This window comes from Podarcis muralis, chromosome 6 (assembly GCF_964188315.1).
Source record: "Podarcis muralis chromosome 6, rPodMur119.hap1.1, whole genome shotgun sequence".
Classification (NCBI taxonomy): Eukaryota; Metazoa; Chordata; class Lepidosauria; order Squamata; family Lacertidae; genus Podarcis; species Podarcis muralis.
The window spans coordinates 29,769,476-29,797,474 of NC_135660.1; the positions used below are offsets into that span (position 1 = coordinate 29,769,476).

General features: G+C 41.7%; 1 protein-coding gene across 11 annotated transcripts in view; it reads left to right on the forward strand.

Annotated features, from left to right (window-relative positions):
• DOCK10 (dedicator of cytokinesis 10) overlaps window positions 1-27,999 on the forward strand; it is a 174,848-nt gene that overhangs the window by 71,301 nt on the left and 75,548 nt on the right. For 10 of the 11 annotated variants that reach the window (XM_077929932.1, XM_028731098.2, XM_077929934.1 and 7 more), the window contains exons 2-11: window positions 337-456; window positions 5,032-5,121; window positions 10,341-10,423; window positions 14,161-14,233; window positions 14,510-14,632; window positions 15,022-15,156; window positions 20,769-20,952; window positions 22,570-22,655; window positions 24,206-24,289; window positions 25,067-25,222. In XM_077929932.1, coding sequence (XP_077786058.1) covers window positions 337-456; window positions 5,032-5,121; window positions 10,341-10,423; window positions 14,161-14,233; window positions 14,510-14,632; window positions 15,022-15,156; window positions 20,769-20,952; window positions 22,570-22,655; window positions 24,206-24,289; window positions 25,067-25,222 — 1,134 coding nt within the window. The remainder of the gene's footprint in view (window positions 1-336; window positions 457-5,031; window positions 5,122-10,340; window positions 10,424-14,160; window positions 14,234-14,509; window positions 14,633-15,021; window positions 15,157-20,768; window positions 20,953-22,569; window positions 22,656-24,205; window positions 24,290-25,066; window positions 25,223-27,999) is intronic. The other variant, XM_077929930.1, reaches the window with a different exon arrangement.

Sequence of the window (27,999 nt, forward strand, 5' to 3'; positions counted from 1 at the left end):
ATTTTTTTATTTTAAAGGACAAGTTCCTGAGCTAAATGTGTTGATGTGTGTAGGATGTGTAGGATGATTTGATATTATTTCCACATGCTATAATTATCCACCACCCTTCCTTGAGCAAGCTAACTATCAGGGATTAATCAGGATAATGATGAACATTTTGACCAGCCGATGATGCTTTTGTCTCGGTGTGTGCTTTTTCTCAGCACATCTTGCTGTGCATGAAAGCAGCAGATCTCATATTGTGTATATATTGTTTTATATATTAGACACTGAGGCTCCGGAGAAGATGTCAGCTGAGCTTAATGTTGTTCTTGCGTCTTGTTTCTGTTTCATCAGCAGGAGAAACCCAAACTTCTAGAGCCTTTGGATTATGAAACTGTCATTGGGGAAATTGAGAAGACTGTTGAAAACGACGGTCTCAAAGAACTCATCTTGTTCCCAGATGATGATTTTTCGGTAAGCGACAAATGAAGCCAGAGCTCACCCAACACCATTTCCCCTCTAGAGCTCCTGGCTAAGCTGGACCAGTTCTTATTGCAGAAGAGAGCAATGTAGCTCTACATCAGAAAACTTTTAAACCCAATGAGATATATACATGGATATTAGGGCATGTCCATAGTTCTGCATGTCCTGTTTCTAGAAAGCATAGGGCTGAGTATTTTTCCACTTGACTTGTGCTTTCTAGGCATGGGTCCAGGCAGTTTCCCCCTTGTCCAGCTCCTTTCCTAGCAGAAACCTGTTCTTTAGCTTTAAAGCCAAATGTAGTTACCAAATGCACCCTTCATCTCTCACAGCAACTTCCCTGGTAAGTTGGGTGTTGCCGCTTGAACACTTTCACACATCAATGTCCAAGACTCTCCCCCAGGGCTTCCCCGAGGGAAGGGGATAGTGAGGGGCCTAGCTCATTGGGATCGCCTCTGGAAGAGTAGTTTTAAGCACTGGTGTAGAACTGCCCCCACCAGACTTCCCTGCTGGTTAGGCCTTGGCCCACATCACTGTCAAACAATCCTCAACCTTCCAGCCAGCTTTGGCACATTTGCCAGGATGATCTCTGTCCACCTCCGCAGCTTCAAAGTTGGATGGAAGACCAGTAGCTTTCCAGTGTGAGGAAAGTGCCACACACACAGTGGCAAGCCTGGTTGAGCACTGGGTATAACCGCTCTTTCTATGATGTGGTGTTTATCCACCCAGATTACATTTTGCCTGTACTTATTGCCATAGCCCAGTAATCCATAGAACTTAATGAGAAATAATTCTTCTCCTTCTGCTCCACCACATCCAGGAATGACCAAAGTTTCAGCTCGGTTCACTAGTTTTCATTTTTGTAGCATAATGACTTACAGATCTGGAAATGGAAGCATTTAAATTCAGGACAAACTAGAAGATTATTTGTTCCCGCAGTACTTAGCCTAGGAAAATAAAACATCTCATAAGCTAACTGATTCACTGCCTACTGAAAGGTATTGCGCTTGAGAGGTTAGTGTTGGAAAACTTTAGCACCAGTGTTAAAGTTGTGGGTTCTTTCCCACTACTGTGATACCAAATGTGAAAGAAGGGGATTCTTTTCCCAAAGCCTTGCTAGAAGGGTACAGGGTCCAACAATCTCAACACTTCTCTTAGAATGAACTGTCAGCTTTTTGAGATGGATCCTCTCTCTCTGGCAGGTTTGCTTTAATTTCCCCTCAAGTAAATTTTGAGATACACACACCCACCCACCCACCCACCCACACACACACACACCTCCCCCACCTAAACAGGTAATCAAAAGCCTGTGGAGGGAAAGAGCATTTCCATCTGTGGTAGGTCAATCCAATTCAAGGTCAAGATCCCATCCCATGCAGTTCATTCAAGCCATTTTGCAAATTAGTTCATTAAATATTTTGAATTGGGTGCTGGAATGTTATCACAGGCTTTTGCTTCTTTCTGTACCAGAAGCCATTGAAAGTGTTGCATTTTAATAATAGCAGGCAATGAGTTTCAGCCACCTCATCTTTTGATCAAGAGATCTGAACGTGAGATGTATCTCTCTAGGGAGGCTCAGCCAGTTTCCAGTTGAGGTGCAATCTTACTTTGCCATAGTAAACCTCTCTAACTCATGAGAATTTCTGTCTATCCTCCATGCTTAGCAAGGGTAGTAATTCTGAATCACAAAAAAATAGAGATGGCATGCTATAAAACTGCAAAGTATCATTGTATCCCCTTGCTCATTGGAGAGGGGACCTGGCAAGAGGGCCAATGTCCCTGAGATGGGCATGCAGCAGAGCTTCTCAGAGAGCATTGACTAGGTTGCTCAGCAACTGCTCTCAGGGGGCTACATCCCCTGGTCATGCTGTGAGTATTGGGCTGCTCCCCCAAATGAAGATCTGTGCAGATCTGTTTCTTTCTCTAGAGCTGTGTTTTCATTTTTACAAGCTTTGGTGAGAGAATGTTTCCATTTAAAAATGTGAGCTGTTACAACCCCAAACCATTTGCTGCCCTTGTCAGATGCTAAAATCAACTCATTTCAGACTAATACAAACTGCAGCAGTTTAGAAACAAAATTACTCTACTGAACAGGAAGCACTTTTGTGGCAGAGTTTGAAGCTAGTGGTCTGAGCACACCTAATTCTCAGAAGGGAAGTTCATTGCAACTTGAAGAACAATACTGAGAGGAGCACAGGATTCTTTATACCCCAGTTCTTTCTAAATTTTCAGTCTTGAATTCCTTTTAAGTTCATTTGTTCATTTAGGAGAATGTGGTGCATATTAGAACAATGGCTTTTAATCCACAAACTGCCCATACATTTCAAACATGAATTTTAGTGGGTTATTTGAGCAAAACAGCTGAATAATTTCTGTCTCCAACCTGATAAATGGAGCCGCAACATTTGTTTATACAATTTTCACAGCAATGTGGCCAACTTGCCAGATGTTTGGCACCTGGCCCCCTTGTCTCTCTGGTGGTTACTACTTCTCCTCCCATCCACATTCACATTCATGCCACATCCGCATGGCATGAAATATACAAGACTGAACTTCAGAGAGGAACTGGGGATTTAAGGCAACTTCTCCCGGATTCTTCCCATCTCCCACAATGTGCAAGCTCAAACTTGCCCCAAAGAATCTTTGCAGTTGGTTCCTGATTACAGTCAATCTTCAAAGAGAGTGACTTTCATTTAAGCCTTATAATAATAATAATAAATTTATTATTTGTACCCCGCTCATCTGGCTGGGTTTCCCCAGACACTCTGGGCAGCTTCCACAAAGACCAAAAATAAACTAAGATGTCACACATTAAAAACTTCCTTGAACAGGGCTGCCTTAAGATGTCTTCTGAATGTTAGGTAGTTATTTATCGCTTTGACATCTGATGGGAGGGCGTTCCACAGGGCGGGCGCCACTACCGAGAAGGCCCTCTGCCTGGTTCCCTGTAGTTTTGCTTCTCGCAATGAGGGAACCGCCAGAAGGCCCTTGGTGCTGGACCTCAGCGTCCGGGCAGAACGATGGGAATAGAGACACTCCTTCAGGTATACTGGGCCGAGGCCGTTTAGGGCTTTAAAGGTCAACACCAACACTTTGAATTGTGCTCGGAAACGTACTGAGAGCCAATGTAGGTCTTTCAAGACCAGTGTTATGTGGTCTCAGCGGCCACCCCCAGTCACCAGTCTAGCTGCTGCATTCTGGATTAGTTGTAGTTTCCGGGTCACCTTCAAAGGTAGCCCCACGTAGAGCGCATTGCAGTAGTCCAAGCGGGAGATAACTAGAGCATGCACCACTCTGGCTAGACAGTCCACAGGCAGGGAGGGTCTCAGCCTGCGTACCAGGTGGAGCTGGTAGACAGCTGCCCTGGATACAGAATTGACCTGTGCCTCCATGGACAGCTGTGAGTCCAAAATGACTCCCAGGCTGCACACCTGATCCTTCAGGGGCACAGTTACCCCATTCAGGACCAGGGAGACCTCCACACCAGCCCACCCCCTGTCCCCCAAAAACAGTACTTCTGTCTTGTCAGGATTCAACCTCAATCCATTAGCCACCATCCATCCTCCAACCGCCTCCAGGCACTCACACAGGCACTCACAAGCCTTCTGTTGTTTGAGTTTCCCTTTCTTCAGGGAAAGGGCTAGAGCCATGCTCATAAACCAGGGATGATGGGAGCTGGAGTCCAACAACACACATTGGCCATCCCTGCTCTAAGCTGTGTAGAGCTGTCAGTTTTCCTTCCAGCTTCCTTTAATCAGAGATGACATTTTTCATCTCCAAGTCCAATGGGTTAAATGCAAAAGCACATCTCTGATCACTACAGGTACTCCATCACGCTGAATAATATAATAACAATCAATTTCACAACATGATTATGGGGATTATATGATTAATGGGGATTGCAAAGCATTTTGGCTGGTGACATGTTCTGCATAAATACTAATAATTTATATAGAACACATTACCTTGCAAAATACTTTCCAGTTCCGCTCCTTAATCCCCACAATCATGCTGTGAAATTGTGATGTTTCACAAAATGTTCCCTGTTTATGCCAATAAACAGGTAGTGCTGTGTGAAAGAACATTATTAGATATTGAGATATATGTGAGAAGGAATATATTTAGCAATTTCATTGAAAATTCATTTTCAGCAGGATGCAGATAGTAGAAATTGCTTTCAGGGGTATCAACATACCTCCGATACAATTCATGTTGAGCTGATGAAGCAAATTGTTCTGTTAACAGTTTCATAGACTTGTAGAGTTGGAAGGGACCATGAGGGTCATCTAAGTCCAACCTCTACAATGCAGATATCTTTTCCCCAATGTGGGGCTCAAACCTACAACCCTGAGATTAAGAGTCTCATGCTCTACTGACTGAGCTATCCACTGGAAAGTCTTATTCTCTAGCTCAAATGCTATGATGTTGGGGAAGCAAAGGACTCCATTGCTGTATCACTTGTCTCAGAACCAGGTTATCCATCTCTATAGAGCAGATCCCTGTTCCACTTCCCTATTAGACTAAAATGAGAATGCTGAAACATTTTTAATCTCTTTTGTTTAATTGCAGATAGCCACAGTTCCCTGGGAAATAAGAACACTGTACTCATCAGTTTCTGAAGATACAGAGCAAAAAGCAGAGCATTTGTTTGTTAAAGAGGTAAATTAACATTTGTTTCATCTCCTTGACCTTACATAGGTACCCTTGTTGCTGTGGATTTTATTTTAATTAAAGATTAAACAATGTTATGGCCTTTCAAGAAGGCATGAACAATAGCATCTTGATGGGATTTAGCCCAATACAGTCTACACTGACTGCCAGAGCCTCTCCAGGATTTCAGACAGGGGACATTCTCATCTCTAGCTGGAGGTATCAGGGGTTGAACTTGAGACCTTCTGAATGGAAAGCAGATGCTGTACCACTGAGCTATGGCTCCTCCACATGAATCACTACTCAGTGTGGAGTAGCTGTTGTCCTAACTTAGCAAGTATTCTATTTGGGAAAGAATCCTGTTTCCAGTTGTGATCTTCAGAAAAAGTGAGGCGGGAGTTGAAACATGATACTCAACACAGTAGCAAAGCCAGCACTGGCTTCCTTGCTTTTATTAGAAAAGCAATGACTTTCAGAGCGGAACATGACATATTCTATCTGGAAATTATTGCGAACTGGCAAGTTGTCGCTTAGGCTGAAGCCTTCCATGGAGCCAAAGGAAGTGTGAAAGCAGTGTCACAATGGCAAATGCAGGGAGATGGAATTATGATTTCAATGGGAATTTGGTTAATGGAACAGTCTCAGGATAAGGGCTTTAAACTGTTCCACTTTCCATTTCCAAGTCTATATATAGCAAGTAAACGAAAACCTCAGCACAAAGTATTTAGTAGCACCCAGGCTTTTCTTTCCTCTGCTGAGACCAGTGGCGTAGCGTGGGGGGTGCAGGGGGGGCCGGCCGCACCAGGCGCAACATCTGGGGGGCGCACGCTTGCACTCGCAGCTCTCTGCCCCCTGCTAAAATCCACGGGTTAGGGGGCGCAAATTACTTGCCTTGCCCCGAGTGCTGACAACCCACGCTACGCCACTGGCTGAGACTGAAAGTATTGCTAAGGTTCAGAATAAGGATGTGCTTTGTTACCATCAGCAGTAATAAAGGTCACTCAGAAATGAAGGGCAGCCTTCCCCAACCTGATGCATCTCAGATACTTTGGACCAAAACTCTCATCAGCCTAAGACAACATGGCCAATGACTGGCGTGGGGTGGGAGTTTTAATCCTGTAGAAGGCTCTGGGAGGTTATAGAAGGCTCTGGGAAGCTGATGTAAGGATTCCTTTATTCCAGCCCATATAGTTGAGGTACCTGGTGGAATGATTAATAAGATCTTGAAAATATTGTTTCCCCAAATATAACAGAGCCACAAAGTGGTATGCCCTGCTAACAGATGATACCCACAGGACAGACTTCCTGGAATTTAACCTCAGGTTCTGTGGAGACACATTTTCCTATACATTCACTTTTTAAAATCCTGGAAATACAAAATAGTATATAATGGTTTTACATGCAGAATAAATGTTACAGATATTTATTCTGCATGCTAATTATGAACAATATTTAGAATGCTATATTATATAACTTGCATCAACTGGCCGCTTGTCTCTGGTAACCTCTCTCTTAAATCATGGATGTTGGCTCATATTATAGATCTGTTTTGTTTTATTGGTACAATTGCTGCAGGTTTGCCATGGACCTTGGCTAGACTAATATTTGATTTGTTTTCACTTTCACAAACTTTGCTGTGCAGAGGAAGTTCGTGAAATGCCACACCCATCTTGGTTAAATTATATTAATTATTCTTTTGTCTTTTTCCCATGCTTATTACAGGGGTCAAATAGGGCACTGTAACATCCCCTTTCTCTCACATGTTGTCAAGAAAGAGGAACTGAGTCTAACCTGAGTATATTCAAGAAATGTTTCCAGCTTTCATTTGTAGGATCTTCTAGATTCCTATTCTTATCCCAGCCTAACCTTCCTGGCTGACACATGCCATAATGGTATCAAGGAAAAACATCATATCATCAGCACATTTTTAAAGACTTGTCATCCAAGTCTGGCATGATCCTACTAAGGAATAATATTTTTTTCCTCATTTTTAGATGTGGCTCTGCCCAGTTTATAGATGGGTGGTCTGGCAGGAAGTAGCTTGTTGGAACATCATCTGAACTTTGCAGGGGCCCCGTCTAGCATGTGCTCATCTGTGGTACACTGCTGTCCAAAAATGATACAGTTCTTCATATAACTAGCTTTGCAGCTTTAAGCTAGTCTTTTACAGTTATTTGAATGTGCTTTTTGTTCTGTTTACATTAGATGTATTGATCTCTATGAAGAAAAGCAACCCTTTTGTATTAAACTGTAGGTCCAAGAACTGTGGTTAGTTGTATGTGTCAACTCCGTATCTATTTACAATAGCTCGAGTGAATATGGCATATTATTGAGAATTAATGCTCTGTTGATCTTCCAATGCATGCATAACTATTGCATTCCCCCCATGTATAATGACTAGTAAGAGAAATGCCAGTGGAAAAGAAGAAAACTGGCCCTTTCTTAAGAATGCAGTTTTTGTCCATGTGCCAGCCACAAAATGAATGAAGTGTGGGATCTTTTCTGATCCTTATCCAACTCACTGAAAGGGCTTTTTCACTGGCTCATATAGTAGTGTGTACACATTGCTGCTAATCAAATATACACTTATCATGGACCAGATGTTTACCAGCTTTCTTTCAGAAAAACCTAAACTACCGGGGGGGGGGGGGGCAGAGCTAGGAATGTTCTTGTCCACCTGCTAATCTGCACACAAGGGACTGATCCCCTTATATCCCAGACCAGCATTTCATGCAGAACTCTCATTAGGTCAAATCTAGACATAAGTTGGTTGTATGTTGTTTTATTTAAACCAACGAGATTTAATTTAAGTCTTTGGTGACATCAGGTTTAATTAACTTTCTCCAGATTCACAACCCATTGCCTCTAATTTTGTGGAAAAGATATGCTGGGTTGGTTATCTATCTCTATCTACCTCTATCTCTATCTATCTATCTATCTATCTATCTATCTATCTATCTATCTATCATCTATCATCTATCTATCTATCTATCTATCTATCTATCTATCTATCTATCTAATCTATCATCATCATCATCTATCTATCTATCATCTATGCTAGTTAGCAATATAATAATTTATGTCTGCAGGCACATGGGACTGCTACCTTGCAAAAGCTAGGCAGGTCTGAGCTGATCCAGGCCTGGATGGGTGACTTCTTGGGAACAATATGCGATTTGCCTTGGATTCCATGATGGAAGAAAGGCAGGATATGACTGGGAGAAAATAAATAAATGTGCTCCTCATCACACTGAGACTGTTCTTCACAGCTTTTATTTTGTTGCTCCTTGCAGCAGTTGTACATTGGAGGTTATTTCTATTAGACTTTGCAAACAGACAGTCAAAGCTGGGATAGAGTGACTGACCCTGAAATCATTTTGTGCCATTTTGGGGGCAATGGGGTGGATTTGGCGGAGGTGTCCCTCCATTCAGCCCTGCCAGCTTCCACTAGCATCACTCTGCTGGTTTGGGGCTCCCTGTTCCACTTGCCAAACATGTGGATAGGTGGATTCCCACCATTGGCAGCCAATGGGAAGCCCCCAGATTCTAGGCTAGTGCAGCAATTTGTCTGCACGCCTTTCACCCACTGGCGCCTTCCACCCACACGTCACCCCTGCACCCGTCTGCTCTCCACTCCCTGGTGCCGGAGCATGAAGCTCCGCCACTGCTTCCACCATTGCCCTAGCAAAATGCTGGTCTGCACAGCAGGGCTGCTGTTGAAGAGATGGCCTCATTGCTCCATTAAGATAAGCATTGGATTGCAACCTAACTCAAGGTCATTCTGTACCTGTGGTAGGACTGGTAATCAAATAAACTCGATGTTTCTAGGACTCCTGCCCTGGGCACTTGAATCAGAGTAAAAGCACAGATTTAATTTGAAGAGCAGCATGTGTGGTCCTTTTTAATTTTTATTTCCTAGTTCTCATCTAAGAATTATTTCCACAGCTATGTTGTGGCACAAGCACGGGACAAAGAGCCAAGGCAGCTCAGCTGACACAGCAGTGCATAAATCAACTTGCTACTGGGCACACTTGCAATTTGATTAGACAATGTTGTAGTGCTCTTAAGGCACTGTACAATTATTAAATCCTGCCACAAAGCTTTAACCCTAATTCTCAAGACAGGATTTAATCAAGTCCCTTCTCTTTGTTGTTTGCTTCTTGATGAAGTTCCTATGAAGTTTTTATTCCTTAGCAAATTTGTCATAATATTAGAATAATATACTGGGAATTTTTTTTTAGTGTGAAGACAAAACTGTCTGCTGCTGTCAACACAGTTTACAGGTTTAATGTTCCACTCCTCTTGACAGTGAGGGATCCTCCTTGAGGGATATGTGATGAACTATGGGTACACACAGAGAGAGAATCACACACATATTGAAAGATACCTCACTGTGCTAACGAATGAGTCCAAGATGAGCAACAAAGCCAAATCATGGTTTGGAAAATATGAGTTGTGTGGAGGAAAAATAAGTAGTTCTGCTTAAGAAGAAGAAGAAAAGACAGTTGAGATATAATTAATTGCACAGAGGGTGCAATCATTAACTTGATTGGAGTCTTGCCACTGATTCCACTGGAACAGGGATTGCATGCACCATAAGGAATATTAGAAAAAAACAGGGAGGAGGAAGAATGGAAAAGCTTAGGACTGGTGAGCTTGCAAGGGTAGTGAAATTACATTTGGGGGAATAAACAGCACTCTCCATACAATATTGAAGGAAAGGGCTGCTTTTCAGGAGGGAAAGACCCTAAAAGGCCTGTTGCGTACTTTCCTACAAGGTTCTCCTCACCCATTTACTCACACTTCAGCCCTGCTGATTTCATTGCGTGACTTAATCATGGAGGATTACAACGACTGAATGTTTCTTCTCCGAGGCACAGATCTTAGAGATCCTGTGCACAAGGGTTTTCTTACCTACAGCTGTTGTCTCCAAGAGAATAAATCAGCTGTTGGGAGTGTGTGGGAATGGCAAATATGAGTGCCTGGAAGTGGTCTTCCCTCCAACTTCTTATTGGTGCAACAGTGATAATAGCACCAAACATTTGGTGGTACATTTGGGATGCAGGGACCAGTGTGTGTACTAGGTATATTTCTTGGACATGCATAACTTTTTGCACATGTGGGAGTGCATCCACAAGGGTGATCTGCATTTTTTTCTGTATATGAATTATCAATCCCCACCACCACTAAATCTGCTTGATGTAACTGTTCCTTTCTCATTTTTTTAGGCTTGTAAATATTACAGTTCCCAATGGCACATTGTAAACTACAGATATGAGCAGTACTCAGGAGATTTTAGACAATTACCAAGGTAAGAGACACTCTATATTTTTTCCCTGCTGCTTTAATGTTATTTTTAATAATTATATGTCAGCGTCTAGGTTTATGCTATGGAACTGCCCCTAGCTTCTGGTAAGTTATCCTCGGACACTGTATACACAACATTCCCTGCTATGGCTGCCATTCAGTTCAGTAATAATGAATTCAAATCACGTAATTAATCTCCACTGGAATGCATGTTGGGCAACAGCAGCGCTGGATCTGAACTGGATCTCAAAATCGGTGTGCTGTTGTGAGTAAGAATTGAAGCATAGAGCCTGGGTGTCCTTGACTTAAAGTGTCTTCAACTCAGGTGTCTTTGGGCAAGTCATACTCCCATGAATTCTTATATAATTGATATTTATCTGGAAACATAATGTGGTTCTTAACCCTTTCAAGTTGTAAGAGCAGTTTGGACATCTAAGCTATTTGCTCTTGGGTGTTAAGATCAGCAGGAAGGGCGCTTTTTAAATTTCCGCAACCCTGAGAAGATTGCGGGGGAACGTCAGCAGAAACTACAGAACAGCATGGTGGGGAGGAGGGGAATAGTTTTGCCTGACAAGCTGGAATGCTTGCGCTGATGGAATGTTCATTTTAGTGCAATACCGCATTGAATTCCACCCTGGTTTACACATGAAACTCAGGGACTAATATCTTGTTGTTGATGCTAACCCTAAGGTCCCGAGGTGAATTGCAACAATTAAAACACAGCATTAATATTAAAATCAATATTACACAATATTTAAAACTGGACATACATCATCATGAAGGGAGACACTTTTCAATCATTCCGCCCCATCTCTGCATGCCCCTGACCCCCACAAATCAGCTATGAAGGGTCTGGGCCTCTTTGGGGCAGATTTAGGGGGTTGGAAAGGAGGATGAGGAATCCCTGAAAATTGCCTTCCTCCCCATTCTGCTTATTGATGCCTTTGGACTGCAGAGGGTAACCAACTGGATTTTTCCCTCTGATCCTACCAAAAACAAAAACAAAAAACAAAAAAAAAACCCAAATCATTCCTGACCACATTAACCGGAAGGATGTTAAGCCCATAAGGATGTTTGCATGCAAAAATCTAGTTAGCTGAAAGGGGGAAAGGAAATGTGCACTATTAGATGCGGGCACTTCTTCCTGTCCTCTTAAAACACCCTGGGAGTAGATCTAAGTGAAGAACTCACTCATGGCTTCCTGTACTTGACAAGCCTGTATGACAGGGACACCATTTGATCTGGCCCACTGATGACAAGGACAGCCCATAGAGCTGCACGGCAGATTCAGAAGGCCCAGCACTTTGAGGCATCTCTTTCTCAGCTGCCCTTCTACATCTCTCCTGTCCCTTCCATCTTAATAGCAGCTTGGGAGTAAATGGGTTGGCCTTTCACTGGACACCTTGTGTCTCATCCCATCCTGACTTCCATTATATTGTAGAAACTTAGAAGTTTGGTGAGGAGATTGTTTTTGTTTTAAATCAGCTTTTATTTAAGTGCCTTCCTCCCAGCAAGTTATTTTTCACCAGACCCAAAATAGCTCATAGAGCTTTTATTTTTCAATACTAATCAGAACCTTGTCTTTGGATTTTGTACTGAGAACCACACGAATTAGAACCGGGCAGTGATACTACGCTGCCAGCATGACTGAAACCTTGAAGCGCTGCACTGGGAAGATTCAATTGTTTCCTTCCCTCAAGGCATGTTGTGTTAACTGGCTGTTTTGGACACTCACGGAGCACATAGATTGATGAAGGAGTCAACTGCACTCAAAAGCAATTTTTTTCAATAGCAGGAAACATTTGGCAGGGGGAATACAAAAAAATCTGCACAAGTGGGCATATAATCATCTGGAGACAAAAAAACTGACTTTGGGACAGTCTTTTTCTCCTTAAATTGTGAAGTAAGATGACAGGGAAGCATTTACAATGTGTAATATGCCTCATCCTGTGTATTTAGCAGCTAGTATAGATTTTTCATGAGCATCTGATTTCTTCTTTAAGAAGATGTAGTCCAGGCATGTCCAAAGTCCATTTTGGGGGCCTAATCTGGCCTGGCAGCCGGTTTAACTGCCCCTGTGGCAGTTTATTCCCTGGGGTAAAATTCTAAAAAATCCCCAGCAACTTCAATCCTAAAAAAAGGTCAAGAAATTGGTTGGTCCTTTGGTCAGCCCTCAAGGCCCTCCACTTCATCAAATCTGGCCCTTTTTGAAAAAAGTTTGGGCACCACTGATGTAGGCTGTTGTTGAAAAGCAAAAATATACACAATTCTTTGATATAGACCAGATACACAGGCTACTAGTTAGCTAAGTTGTTGGTACAGGAATACAAAGCCCTATGCAACTTGGGACTGAGATATCTAAAATATTGTGTCACCTATTATTTACCCAGCTGATTGGTGTGTTCTGCAGGAGAAAGCTGCTAATACATATAATCTCATCAAGAGATTATATATATATCAAGAGATTCAATGTGATATAGGAATTGGGTCTTCAGTGTGGGGGCACCATTGGAACCCCTCCTAGGACCTATATGATAGACACATCTCAGCACCTTTCAAAGTCCTTCTTTTTCTTTTAAATGGAGATTCTTACCCCACTGTGTCTCTGAATGGGATCTGAAATTGTTTTTAGTTTTCATGTTGTTGTTTTTTTATTGCTAATCACTTTGGGAAGTTTCCTGGGAAGCAACTCATTAAATAAACAAGTAGATAGCCCTGTCTGTTCAATAAGATCTTTAGTTACCCCCCCCCCCCGGTTGTGCCATGGTCTGTTGAAGTTCATCTTGTGGCAACTGGGAAGTAGGGTTTTGCCTGAGGTGGTGCCCAGTTTGGGGAGTTGTCTCTCTTCTGAAATGAGACAGGTGCCAACTGGAATGTGCTTTTGGTACTTTAAAATTTACAATACATGCTTGTCCAAGCCTTTTCTGGTTGTATTAAAAAAAAAATACATCTCCAGTTAATGTGCATGTTGTATTCTTGTTGATTTTATTGAACTTGTTTTAAATAAAATACAATAGTAGTTTTTATAAGGGAGTTAAGCATGGACAAGTCCCAGTGTTTATTAGACACTTTTAGAATAGCCATGAAATCACCCTTTTAGTACCAGGAGATCACAACCAAGTAGTAGCAGTTGGCAGGTTGCCATTAGTGGGGTTGCATTGCTTTCCTGGCTTCCCAATGCTGTATATCACTGCTGGTCATCAAGCGGGGGGAAGGGCAAGACAATGGGGAGCTTGGCACCATGTAGGCAGGGGCGGAGGAAGGGGTGTGTGGTGGGGGCGGGCACTCACCATGGGGCCTGCAGTGAGCCCGAGCCACACGTCTCTCCTGGGAGTGACACTGTGGCTTGGGTGCCTGCAGGCTCTGGGCTGCCCTAAACGGTCAGCCCGCCGCCTGCCCCTCAGCTGTAGGGCGGCTGAGTGGGAGGAGGCAGGCAGACTCCTCGGAGGCCCCGAGGAGCATCCTGCCCCAGCTCGCCCCGCCCCTGGGTGCAGGGCACGTGCGCCGCCCCAGGCGCCTGATCGGCTTGCTCCGCCACTGCATGTAGGAGCAATGGCAGAGCCAGCCCAATGCTCCCAAGCTCCTCGATGCCTTACCCATCCACTTCTTACCACTATATTTTTAAACAATGGAGAAATAAGAGGTCTGACTGACTGCATTAGCAGCTCCTCCCCCTCTTTTAAAGGGAATCCTCCATTATATTTCATGAAGATGAAAATTAATCCATTTGCTTTTCCTTAGGCATGAATGCAGACCAGATAAACTCCCTTCACATTCCTTTGAAATTGATCATGAAGATGTTGACAAGGACGAAGTAAGCACACCCGCCCCCACCAGCATTTTCCTCCTCAGTGCTGAGTATCTTGGTGTTTTCCTTATTTTCATGGAAACTTAATAGAAACAAACTTTGTTGGTCACTGCTTGCTCAAAAAAGAAAAAACATATACTTAAAAAGGAAGTGGAAATTGTTTTGTTTAATAGAAAGAAGATCACATAGTATGGCTTGATGTTTTCAACTTGCAAAAAAATAAGGGGGGGAAGGAAGGGAAATCAACAAGTCAAAGGAATATTAACCATGTGTTTTGCTCAGGATACAACATCCCACTCATCTTCAAAAGGAGGTGGAGGAGGAGGAAATACAGGAGTTTTCAAATCGGGCTGGCTTTATAAAGGGAATTTTAACAGCACAGTAAACAACAGCATTATGGTCCGGGTAAGGAAAGTACTATGTCTTCATTGTTTTGGTTATTATCTATCCATCCTCTCCCTTCTCTGTCTCCCACGATCATTGCATTTCTGCTTTCCGTTTTCATTTAGTTCTTTGTCTCAAAATAGAATCAATGAAAGTGCATTTGGGCTGCAATGCTATTCTCACATTACCTTGGAGTGAGCCCTCATTGAATTCAGCAGGGCTTACGTCTGAGTAGAAATGCATAAATTGCACTATAAGTGATAGCAAAGTGGATGTTGCCATTGTCTACAGAAAACGTATGCTTGAAATGTTTATCAGTAGTGCTACACTTAAAAAAATTTCTCTGAATAAAACACCTTTCAGAAACAATTTGCAGTGCGTCCAATCTTGGTTTGTTTGTTTTCACCTAGTCGTTCAAAAAGCGCTACTTCCAGCTGACACAGTTGTCAGACAACTCATACATAATGAACTTCTACAAAGATGAAAAGATATCAAAGGAACCCAAAGGCTGCATCTTTTTGGATTCCTGTACAGGGGTTGTGCAGGTAAGCCATTTTGCTGGGTTTTTAAATACAAGCTATGTACAAACGTACCGGAATATGTGTGCGTGTTTCCATAACGTATGTCCCACTTAAACCATCCTTCTGAGGCTGTTTAAGCACATTCTGAAAATCGGCAATTGCTCCAATAAAAGCAGCATCAAAACAATATAAAACCATTGTGCAGAGAAGGTGGTTGCATCATCTGCTCACAGCTTCCATGGCACCCTTCTTTCAGTTTAACTGAAAGGCAAGAGTGACCTGCAACAGAATGTTGCACTGTGAAGTGCTCCTGTTCAGGTTTCCACTCAACCATGCACTTTTCCAAAATATCCCTCCGGTTTTCCATTTCTTGCACTAAAGCAGACACTTAGTGCTCTGTGACCACTAAGCATCCTCAGTCTTCACTGGGCTCTTTGGGCTTTTCCCTTCCACTGATAAGTTACCCCCACCCCCTAAAGCCTTTTTGTGCTTTTGCATACCTGCAAAATAACACCAGGGGAGACAAAGCTGAGCCCATGCATCAGCCAGCAAAGCAACAGCTGGGTGGGGCTAGACTTTGCTTCCTCCTTCCTGCCACTTGGCTTCTACTGTCAGTTGACTTAGACTGCGGAGCTGAAAGGAAGCATTCTGTGACCCCATTCATTGCTCAAAGGGTGCTGGGTGGTGTGGCTTTGTGTACAGTAGTGGTACAAAGCCACAGGACCACTCTCCCAGTGCTGGCCTCTCCACTGCTTACATTGACAGGGCTGTAGTATGGTAGCTCTGACTTCACTGCTGTCCCACCTTAGTCCTATCCAGGTAAATAGCATTGATGCCAATGCCAGGATAGTGGCTCTGTGGCTACACATGACCACATACTGCCACTACTTTTTTGAGTGCGTATTATGATAACCCATTGTAATTGACCTGAGGGTCATTCAGTTAAAAAGTAAGATATAAATATTTCAAATACATAAATACCTTGAGGCCCCTTGCAAACCTGTTGATCACGCACATGTCTTGAGCATGAATGCCACCATTTTGATTATACTGTATATGGATTAGTGCCTAGCGGATGAGTTTGTTATTGGTATATAGGCTAATACATGCAGGTTGAAATACAGGTAATCATGAAACTACTGTGTAAGTTTGTATGCATGTACAATATCTATATACATAGAGAGAGCGTGTATGTGTTGACTAAGATTTCAGTCCAAATTCCCAGCCTATCAGGCTGACACATGAAACTACTGTTGACATTGGCCAATGAAAATCCCTGAAATGAGGCATTTTGGGAGACAGAGAGGAGGCAGAACTGGGATGGCCATATATCCGCTGAACCCTGAGCCAGTCTTACCAGCATCACTTGAAAGCATTGGGCCTGAACTGGGCCTCTTTGCTGTGCCAGCCTCCCCCAACCAGCATGAGTGGCAGGTCTGTGGACGTGGTGGCAGCTGCACCACTCTGTTAGGCTTTACCACTGCTGCTCAGGCATTTAGATTGCTCCATAAGTCATACTCAGAGTAGAGTCCTCAAAATCAATAGAATTAAATTACCTAAGTCATATTCCAAGTGTGACTCACACCGGATATCATTCACAGAACATCTCCTTAATGTAGTTATCAAATCGGATGACTGAGTGACCCGAATAATTAATTGCTTTAAAAGAAAAAGAAAAAGAAGAAAATAAAATAAAAAATGCCAATACATTTAATGACGAACTTTTTTGCTACATTTTGTTGAATGGACAAAGTAGAGCTAACTTAAATTGCACCATATGTTTTCTGGTGGTGTCATGCGCTTGCCAACTTGGAAGCAAGAGAGTGAATCATCCTGATCCAGTAGTTCTTGGACGTTTGGGATAATACTAATTCACACATGGAGTTCCACGTGAGCCATGAAAGACCCCTCTTCCTCTTGAAAGAATGGCCTAACTTTCAGGGTCCTGATTCATAGCACTTATCCTTATGACTGCTTTGGTTGCTACAAATATGTTTTCTTTGGGTTCCTGAGGTTTTCTTAAGGCACTTTGCTGTGTAGCTGTGGTTGCTCAACCAGACTTCCTGGCGAATAGTCAAGTTTTACAGCTGTACTATATTTATCGTCTTTGCTGAACAGAGGAAGTATGCCTCAAAAAGGAGATACAAATACTCTCTGACTGACCACAGTGCCTCCAACACAGAGCAACGTCTAACTTAGTTGTAGCATCCATTCATATATTTCAACCATGCAAAATACAGAGTGTGTTTCTTCTGCCGTATAATACAAATGTTTTATCCTACCTGCTTTTTGTAATTTCATCAATTCATAACCAAGAGAGAGTTACATAAATCTATTTGCTAAAAAAGATGAAACTTGTTAGAGAAGGCTGGGAGCCTAGCATGCTGAATGTTAGTCATAGTAGTTTTTCTACAGTGCCTTTAAATAACACATTACATTACTTATCCCATATATTCAAAAGGAGCAAACTGAAGCACATTATTTTAAGGTAGAGATAGGGAACCTGCAGCCCTCTCTGGATGTTGTTGAACTCCATCTCCCATCAGCCCCTGCCAGCAAGACTAATTGCCAGGGACTGTGGGAGTTGTAGTTTAACAACATCTAGAGGGCCACATGTTCCCTACATCCCTTACCTGGGAACAAAATCCCATTTTTTCCACATACAGGAATATCTCAGCATTCTTATATTTTAGTTAATGTTGCAGAGTCTACCCCCCACCCTTTGAAATACAATTATGGTAACATAGATATTCAAAGTTTGCTTTATCCTGTTGAATCCTGGCTAGCTTTTGTTTAGTAAGTTGACCAGGAATGGGGAACCTGTATCCTTCCATACATGGTTGGACTCCAGCTCACATCAACCCTTTCCAGCATGGCTAGTCTAGATCCATATGTCACATACGTGGAACATTTGGAAATGTTAATTCCAAGCTTTGGAAAAGCTTATTTGTTTCCCCTGCCACTTATCAGGTGGTATTATCAGAGATAAAAATGAGTTGATACAGAGAACAAAGTATTGTTGGACGAGAAATGTGAACGAACAGACCTGCCATTTGCAACCTCTAAATCAGAACCTCTAGAACGTTTGTTGTTCTGGAAGCCAGAGCTTTCTCAGAACTCAACAAAGATACCTGGAGATCTGTGCCCAGATATTCAGCAACGTTTACTTTAGTTAAGTACGTGTGTATTGTCTGTTGAACCTTGACTGGAGGCTAGGGACAATTAGTTAATTGTGTCACATAGCCAGTGATGAGGGTGGGATTCAGATCAGATTGGGATAGCAATCCTGGGACAGAAAGTATTTCTCCATACCACTTTCTCAGACTTAAATTGCCCTCCTGGTGCTATTTTTCCTATTGGTGAAAACTTGCAGGCACCACATGTAGTGCAGCCTCCCAACTTTCTAGTTCTCTATGTTTGCTCTTGGCTGTTCAGCTGTTTGGTGTGAAATAAAGTATTTCACATCATGGAAACTCAATATATCCAGTCCATTAGAAGTACTGTATTCATAGTTGTTTTGATCTTCTACTTTCTCTGGCATATGTGATTTTTTTTTTGGGGGGGGGGTGTTATATGTGGATTAATACATAGGCCTGGGTCTGTGTAACATAAAATAGCTGTTGGAAAGTTAAAACCTAAATAAACTCTAAATGTGAATTACTTCTCAAACCACTCTGTGATCTTTTAAGAGATGGATAGTTCCAGTAGACATTAGACATAATCTGGGCTGAGCCTGGAATATCTATCTCAACCTATATGATGTGGTGTTTGTGACATTCTTTATGTAGACCATAATGTTGAACTTTAAGTTAAATGTGGGAGATACTAAAGCCAATTTATCCAGTAGTAGGAGCAGTAAAGAATCAAAGGGGGAGGGGGACGGCACACGTTATATTAACTTTGCCACAGAAGGAAATATTTGGCTGTAGATATGAAAAAGAAGCTTTTGCACAGAACCTTGTAGGCTTGCCAAAACTTTGAAGCACATCTTATAAATACATATTGAATTCCTGTTGTCTGGTATGTTTAAGTACTCAGCATGTGAAAATGATTTTTGCTATAAAAAAAAAAGAAACTCGATAACGTTTTGTCATCTAATTTGAATGACTTTGCAGAAAAGGTGAAGTGCCAGTATAGAAAACATTCAAATTAAATGACATTTGTTCCTTGCTTTCATGAAGGCAGTTCATTTGCATCTTCTTAATAAACAGAGGATTCAGTCTATAGTTAAATCCTTGGCAGATTTTTAATCTTCCAAGAAAGTCACATCTTCCAGGATGCTTTCTTGTTCTTTAAGAATTGAATGAGATGCAAGGAAAGAATAATTTGAGTGCAGATTAAAAGAGAGGGCTCCCCCTTTGTATGTGTTTCTTGGGAGAGAAAGTATTTGCATGTTATGGAATGCTATAAAGAAGTCGTTTATAAGGAATTCAATTAAGTCAGCAGACAGAGATCAAAGGCCATGCAGTACCAGTAGCCATGTAAAACACTAGCTGGCTTTTATATTTCAATGCATTTCAATCCATTTATTTTGCTTGGCTTCCATTGGAATACACTGTCTCTCTTTTCTATTAACGTTATTTTCTGTTCTGAACATTACTTTGCATTTTGAGAAAATGCTTGCGTGGGATGTGGGGGTGTTGTTCCCAGCACTTTTCTGAATACAGTTTAGCCTGTCTGCAATTATTGAATATCAATCCAGTCTCCTCTTTAAAGCAAGGATAGCCAATGCAGTGCTCTCCAGATGTTGTGGACAACAATTTCCATCACCCTCAACCATTGGCCATGAAAGCTGTAGCTGATGGGAGTTGTAGTCTGAAACATCTGAAGGGCATCGTGTTGACTACGTCTGCTTTAAAGTGCTAATCAATAGCCATTTCAAGCAATGACCTGGCAGTTATTACAGAGTGACTTGCTTTTTTTGGGGGGGGGGTGTCTTATAGTCAGCTCTTCCATATGAGCCTGACTAATCCAGTTTTATACAACCAAGTAGCAATGTCCATCACTCTGGTGGCCCAAAAAGCATAGATACTATGAAGAGGCCAGCATAGAGAGTATTAGAGCACCATATAAAAATATTGGTATACAACTGCCTTGTGCAAACTTTCTGAGCATTATCAGCTGTGGACAACTTTCAGCCTTACTATTATAAGCAACTAGGTTTGTGGTCCCACATACAGTTACTTGATAGCAAGCCCAAATGAACTGAGTGGAACTGGGAGACATTATTGGATCAAATTGCAAAGCATCTGTTCAGGGATAGTCCTGATGGAAATAGACTGAAACTTTAAATACCTAAGACTTAGCAAGGCTGTAGCTCAGTGGTAGAGCAATCCCTAGGAGAACTGCTGCCAGTCGGTGTAAACAACACTGACCTATGATGGGCGATTGGTCTGACTCAGAATAAGGCATTATCCTATGCTTTTTCTGTTGTCTGAGGTATAGGAGGTACAGAAACCTTCCATTGCTTCTACCTCTATTGATTCCCAATTACCCGCCTAAGGAGAACATTTGTATCTGCAACTTACAGATGCTACTTCTTGTTCTATTTGTTCAATATAGGATTTGTCATTATAGTTTAATGCTTTTTTCCCATTGCTTCCTCCCTGCTTCTTATAAATATCTTGATCCAATAGAATAACAGGCTTCGAAAACATGCCTTTGAGCTGAAAATGAATGACTTGACATACTTTGTGCTGGCAGCTGAAAATGAGCAAGATATGGATGAATGGATTTTCACTCTCAACAAGATCCTGCAGATAAATCCAGAAGGGTCCATTCAAGAGAGGAAGAGCGCAGACATCACAGATCTGAAATTTGGTAACAGGGAATGCCTTTAATAATTTTGGGTGCATTGCGTTTTTTTAATGCAGTGATAAAAGTAAAGCTTTGCCCCCCCCCCCTTTTGCATAGATCTGTTGAAGCATTAATTGTTCGGAATCCCTGTTGCATAGTGTTGGTTGCTTTAAAAGTTTTTCTAGGTGTACTGCTCCCTGTAGTGTCCTTCAGAACAACATGGTATAAACCAGCACATACAGGGTATTAGCAAATGCATTTCTATCACTTTGTTTCCATCTAATTTATATATTGGGGCAGGGAGCCACAAACCAATCACATTGTTAAAGGTTTAGGAGACCTTATATAGTGAGACCTGCCCTATGATTCAAAATGCATTTACATCAAAGGAGACGCAGTGGAAGAGCCTATGCTCTTATTAAGCCTTCCTTCAACCACAGGGCATATCCTGTGGTGGGCTCTACATGTGAGTCATAATTCCACAAGAGAATCGCAACTTTTCTTTGACACATGGCAGCAGAAGATAGTTACTTGACAGCCACAGAGATATTCCGTTGCTAAAGAGGTTTTGTGATGAGAGTGGCAGACCTTGGCTAATTGGTATTGATGAAAAGGTTATTAAAAATGTTTCTCTAATGGTTTTCTTTCTAGATAGACAGTGGGCAGTATCTAACAACATACCTCTGCTGCCTCAAGGACTTCTGGCTGCACAACAGAACTTCCTCTCCTCTCCCTAAGCACCCTCCTAAAAACTGCTCTGGAAGACTAGAAGTAAATCTAGGGCAGATATAGGAGGTGCATGGGGAATGGAGAGGAAGGGGAAATTATGTTGTGTAGCTAGAAGTTGTAGCGCTAGTAGAAGTATATCACTGATAGGCACGTAGAGTTGTCCTGCTCTTTCCCCCTACCCTGCCATTCGATGGGCAGAGGGCAACTTATAAAAGGAAGCAGGAGAGCCCCTGTATATGCAGAGGTCCTGTATCATATCATAGATTTCATCATTAAAGAATGTGGGAGAAATTAATCTTCAATTGTTCATTAGGCAGCTCCTATATGATATCGAGCAACAGAATAATCTGGCCACAATAAGGAAATTTTGTCCATAGTATGATTATTTTCCACTTAGTCATTTTGACACGCTGGCACTCTGTTTGCAAAATTTAACAATTCCAAAATACAGACGCACTTTCACTTTCGCAAGATTGAATAAACTGCCTTCAGCTGTACTTGAGGGTCAGTTTCAAAATATTCTTCTGGAAAAATGGTTATGTCCCTGTGGAGATGGCAGTATTGAGTCAGTGGCTCATGTGCTTCTGGCTTGCACACTTTATAAAGATTTGAGGAGGTTATTACCCCTCTATTATTGCCCATGTCGGGTCGCTCAACCATTGCTACTGTGTCCTTTCTTTTAGCAGATCAAGATGATCCGGTGACAGCAAAAACTGCAAGGTTTTTAGCGGAGGCAATTAGAATAAGATCTATTATTGGATTGTTGATGTGAAAACCCCAAAAATCTATTTTCTATAGTTATGTTTTTAACTCTATCTTCAGTACATTTTATTGTATTGCTATGGCTGGTGGCTGATGCAAATAAAGATTTTTCTGATTCTGACTCTTCAGTTGTGCTTTTCGTTTTTTAAGATTTGGAAGACATGTCAATGAACTATGATTGTCCGCAAGAGGAAACGGATTCTGCAGAGAACAGCCTGCATCCAGATTTTTCAAAAGTAAGAGACTACCGTTGTTAATAATAATAATAATAATAATAATAATAATAATAATAATAACCTCTGTGTGTTGCATGTGCCAAAGCTAAGCAGTCACGTCTGTGGTCCAGAGCGTCCTGCTCTAGTGGCAAGATGCACCATGCAGCTCCAGCCTTGCAAACCAGCCTAGGACCATTCAACTCTCCTCATCAGGATAAGCACATAAGAAAAGTCCTGCTGCATCAGGCCTAAGTGCCATTTAGTCCAGCATCCTTTTCTCACAGTGGCCAACCAGATGTCTCTGGAAACCCCAATAGCAGGACCTGAGTGCAACAACATTATCCTTACTTGTAATTCCCAGCTGGTATTCAGAGATATGCTGGCTGTGACAGTGGAGGTAGAAACTAGCCACCTTGACTATAAATCTGTCTAATCCCCTTTCAAAGCATCCAAGTTGGTCTCCATCACTAGGCCTTGTTGAAGTAAATTCAACCATTTAGTAAAATTGCTCCTCCAAATCTAACCTTTTTTGATAGGAGAGAATAGGTTTTGCTGGGAACAGCTGCCATCTAAAGATGTATCATTTTAGTATAGTACCGGGTGCAAAATGGGTGGAGATTTGGCTTGTTGGAGACATTGTGACAGATGACTTTGTCCACATGCCATTCTAAAGGCATCTTAGCTGCTATGGAGCCATTTATGTGGTTAACCTCAGTTGTAAACTTTTTTTAATAGTACTGGGAGAAATATGAGGCATAGCAGAATGCACCTGTTAAATTTTCTTTACAGTACATGCTGCCACATTAATACTGGTACTTCATGATATTTTTTCATTGTTAACAACAAGGATCTTGTAGATGGCAGGAAACAAAACTGAAATCATTCAGGCTTCATGATTAAAGTGAGTTTACAATTAAAGGGGGAAAAACTGGTTTGGAAAATATTTATGCAAACAGCTTGAGGTTTTTCCAAATCAGAGCACGTGAATGTAAATTTGACTCTCTTACAACAATTTGCATACATAGTGTCAGATTTTGAAGAGTTGCCTTGCCTCTTACTGTTTATGGATTTTCAGCTTGGTGTTTGTTACTTTGCTGCTGGCAAATTTATAATTATAATTTATAATGTTGTACTGGTGCATCTGAAATAATTTGCTACAGCACTGGAAATAAGTATGCATTTTAATTACAAACAACACTGTTGGATGAAATTAAACATGGTCAATAATTAAGTTAAATGAATTACTCAAAATAAGACAGGATTATCTGAATTACAGCAAGGTGATATTCTTGAATGTTTTAGAGATTCTGCCCCAGATTAAATGTAGATTTCCCACCTGGGTTTGCTTTGCAGGGTAACATTCAAAAAGAGGGAGAAATACCAGAAACAAAAAGAGACACAAATTATAAATTTGAATACGTGTGTGTGTGTGTGTGTGTGTGTGTGTGTGTGTTGCAGGGAGGAGGAAAATAGCTTTGTGGGTCAAATTTGAACCCCTGACATGAAGCAATTTGAGCTAATATGATGTTTACCTGTAGCATAAGAGGATGTTGTTGTTGTTGTTGTTGCAGTACCTCACAGAAACAGAAGAAACTGTCAGAGCATCTCGAAATATGGATAGGTTGAATCTATTCTCCCTAGATCCTGATATTGCTGTAAGTATTATTCTTTGTTGCTTTGTATTGTTAGGTGAGAGAAAGCTAAAAGTGACCAGCATGTCCATTGGGGAGACAGCTGTGTCATTCTCAATGTTTTGCCTTTATTGTTTATTATTGCTTTGTAAGGTCCAAGGGCAGATTACAGTAATACAAGCGTACAATAAAAAAAAAAAGTAGAACAGTTTATATACAATAATAAAGACAAGTTAAAACAATTCTAAGCAAAAGCTGCAGGGTATAAATTAAACAAAGTGGAAAGGGTGGATTCTACAAAAAAAATACCTTAAATGTCGAGGGTCAGACTAAAGAGGCTTATAATCAACATACAATGGAAGCTGTGTAATGAAAATGCTAAATGCAGCTCTGTGTGGAGGGAGTTCCACAGTTTACTGACGCTGCTCTGTATTTTGTATATTTGCATGTATTTCTAATGCTCTGTATTTCAATGTTTTGAATCTTTGCCGTAAACTGCTTTGGCCACAGCTCATTGTGGGAAAATGGCATAGAAGTAAACTCAATCAATCACAATTTAAGGGCTGCCACAGAGAAAACTCCCTCCAGGGCCACCATTCATCACAATTATGAGGGCATTGGAACTATCAGGAGTGTCCCACATACTGTCTTTCTTCAAAAACTGGCTTGTAAAGAAATGAATTTTATGCTGTCTGTCACTGGATCTCTGATCTTACAACTATTTTCCAGAAAAGTCTGTTTTCCCTATAAATTCTGTACACTAACTTCAATCAGCTAATTATCCCTGTGTCTTTATTCCAGGCCTTGAATCCTCAAAGAAAGGAATTTCCAGCAGCAGATTCATTGCTCAAGCCTTTTCAGGAAAAGGATGCCAAGCGAATCATGATAACATGCAAATCCCTTAATCTGAATCTTCAGGCCTGTGTTTCTGATAATGAAAGTGATCCAGTCACCAATGTAAGTCTTAAGCAGAGGTAAAGTAAAGGTAAAGGGACCCCTGACCATTAGGACGAGTCGTGATCTACTCTGGCGTTGCGGCGCTCATCTCGCTTTATTGACCGAGGGAGCCGGCTTACAGCTTCCAGGTCATGTGGCCAGCATGACTAAGCCGCTTCTGGTGAACCAGAGCAGCGCACGGAAACGCTGTTTACCTTCCCGCCGGAGTGGTACCTATTTATCTACTTGCACTTTGACGTGCTTTCGAACTGCTAGGTTGGCAGGAGCTGGGACTGAGCAACGGGAGCTCACCCCGTTGTGGGGATTCGAACTGCCGACCTTCTGATCGGCAAGTCCTAGGCTCTGTGGTTTAACCCACAGCGCCACCCACATCCCTTATAAGCAGAGGTAGGGGGGCTTATATCAAGACACTGGCCATGGTCAGGAGCAATATTGGCCAGTAAAGCATAGGGACATTGGCCTCTCCATGTGCTGCATGGTGGTACACACAGTTCAAGCAGTCTGCACTTTGCTCTTCCCTTCCTGGACAGGAGAAACAAACAATGGAATTGCTGTCTTAGCATCACATGCAAACAAGTACTAATGGTTAGAGGGTAATGCTGGTACCTGGGAGACCAGGGTTCAAATCCCCCCTTAGCCACGAAGCTCACTTGGTAATGTTGGGCCAGTCACTGACTCTCAGCACAACCCACCTCACAGGGTTCTTGTAGGGACTAAATGAGGAGTGTGAGAACCATGTTCGCCACCTTGAGCTTCTTGGAGAAAAGGTGCGATATAAATGCAATAAATACATATAAATGAATAAACAAACCATGAGCTGAAAGCGAAGAACAAATCTTCAGAACAAAGAACAAAGGAAATTTGTGAATGCATTTTTGAGCTGTACTTTAAAGTGCCAGGCCATCTTTTGGTGACCTTACCCACAATGCCTTGCTCTGGGGGAGGACTCCCCACCCCCACACTCTTTCCTCAGAGTGAAGGTAGAAGCACCTGTGGCTGATCAGGCCAGAAGAGGAATATGGAGCAGGAGCGAGGGAGGAGATGGTGGCGGCAATGAGAGAGGAAAGAGGAAGTAGTAGGGAGGTAGAAAAGGATAGCTGTGCCAGTCTCAGGCTATGTAATGTCTTTTGCTGGCCCTGTTGGGGAGAAACAACCCATGAGCGCTGGTTCCCACATAATACTAAGCCAGATGTGCTGTGTGGTTTGTTTCCCTGCTCTAAGAAAGGAGTAGCAAAGCAGAGACGTTGAACTGCGTTGCACGGGTGCAGTTTCTGTAGCCATGGTTTATGGCCAGTGTTGCGTGTGAATGAAGCCACTGCTTTGTTTCCTCAAGAGAGTGACTCAAATCCCTTCTGAAGCCTGTTGCTTTTCATGGGGATTTGGTAAAAACAGCAGGTTTTAGTCTGCATTTTTATTTTGCTGTTATTTATGTATAAAGAGTGGTGATGTTATATAAATCAATTTATATAAACAACACTGAATGTACACGTATTTTTGAAACACAGTTTCCTTCTAGATTTAAGATAAAGAAATAAAAAGATGATGCTAAGCCTCTTTTTCATTTTAATATCCATCTTAATAGGGGCTTGCAACTACCTGACCTTAATCAGTACAAAAGCTGGCTGCGTCAGGCTTTAGATCAAACCTTAAACAAACAAATGAGTTTGTGTGTCTTTACCTATTCACTTTTATGTAATGTAATTCGGGGCATGGGGCCTTGGGAGCAAAGATCAGTGTCTGCTGTCTGATGAGGGACCTTGGAGCAGTCTATAAGCTGAAATAGAACTCATCTCACTGCACATGGAATAGAATGCAGAATTGCAGCCCATGGGTTGAACCCAGGTCATGCTTTACTCCTATTGAAAACAATGGGACAAGTTTGCTACAACTTTCAATGGAACTTAAACATGACCAGCTTAACATTTCTCCAGAAAACTGTTTCTAATTTTTACATCAAAATGACAAAATAAAAAATAACTATTGCAGAAGTCCAAAATATAATGTATCTGTTGAAATTAGGAACTAAATAAAAGCTGCCTTGGAATAAATTACAAAATACCAGTTCAGGAGTATCAGATTTTTGCCAGTGTCTGTGTTACAGAGGGCAGGTTGAAGGAACTGTGTCAGTTAGGTTCTGACAATGCAATTTCTGTGGTTTTTGGAGAAGACATTGATTTCTTTCATTAGCAGATGACATCAGCAGTATTTATTTTGCACATGCCAGTCAATACTTTTTTGGCAGGATGAAAATGCTGGCAAAATCATAGCTGTAGTGAGAATGGGACGAGTGCATAATTGCTTTTATTTTATTTATTTGCTAATGCAGGATTTCCAAAAAGTGAAGAGCAAGCAACTAACATATGGAGTCTTAGTCAGTGGGTTGGGACAGGTCGATAGAAATTGCAGAAATTGATAGAAACACATTTTATAAACCTAGCTGAAAGCATATCTTCAAACAAACAACAGCCAAACTAATTTAAAAGGAAAATGCACACATTTGCTTGGGTCGCACATAACCATGGTTTAGTGCTATGTGGATGAATCTCACTGAGCATGAATGAAATGTGGGCTTGCACACTCCTCTCCCCGTCCTCTGTGACCAGGAGGACTGCCAGGTTTCTTTCCAGTTTTAAAAAATCTGCGCTTAGCGTTACATTCAAGCCAGGAACACGGGTTTCAGAGTCTGGTTCCTTCAATATGCCAGCTTCATAATTTTTTGTTTGAAGTTGCCTTGTTAAAACTGACCAGTGTTAGCTTGAAACAAGGATTCCTAGTTC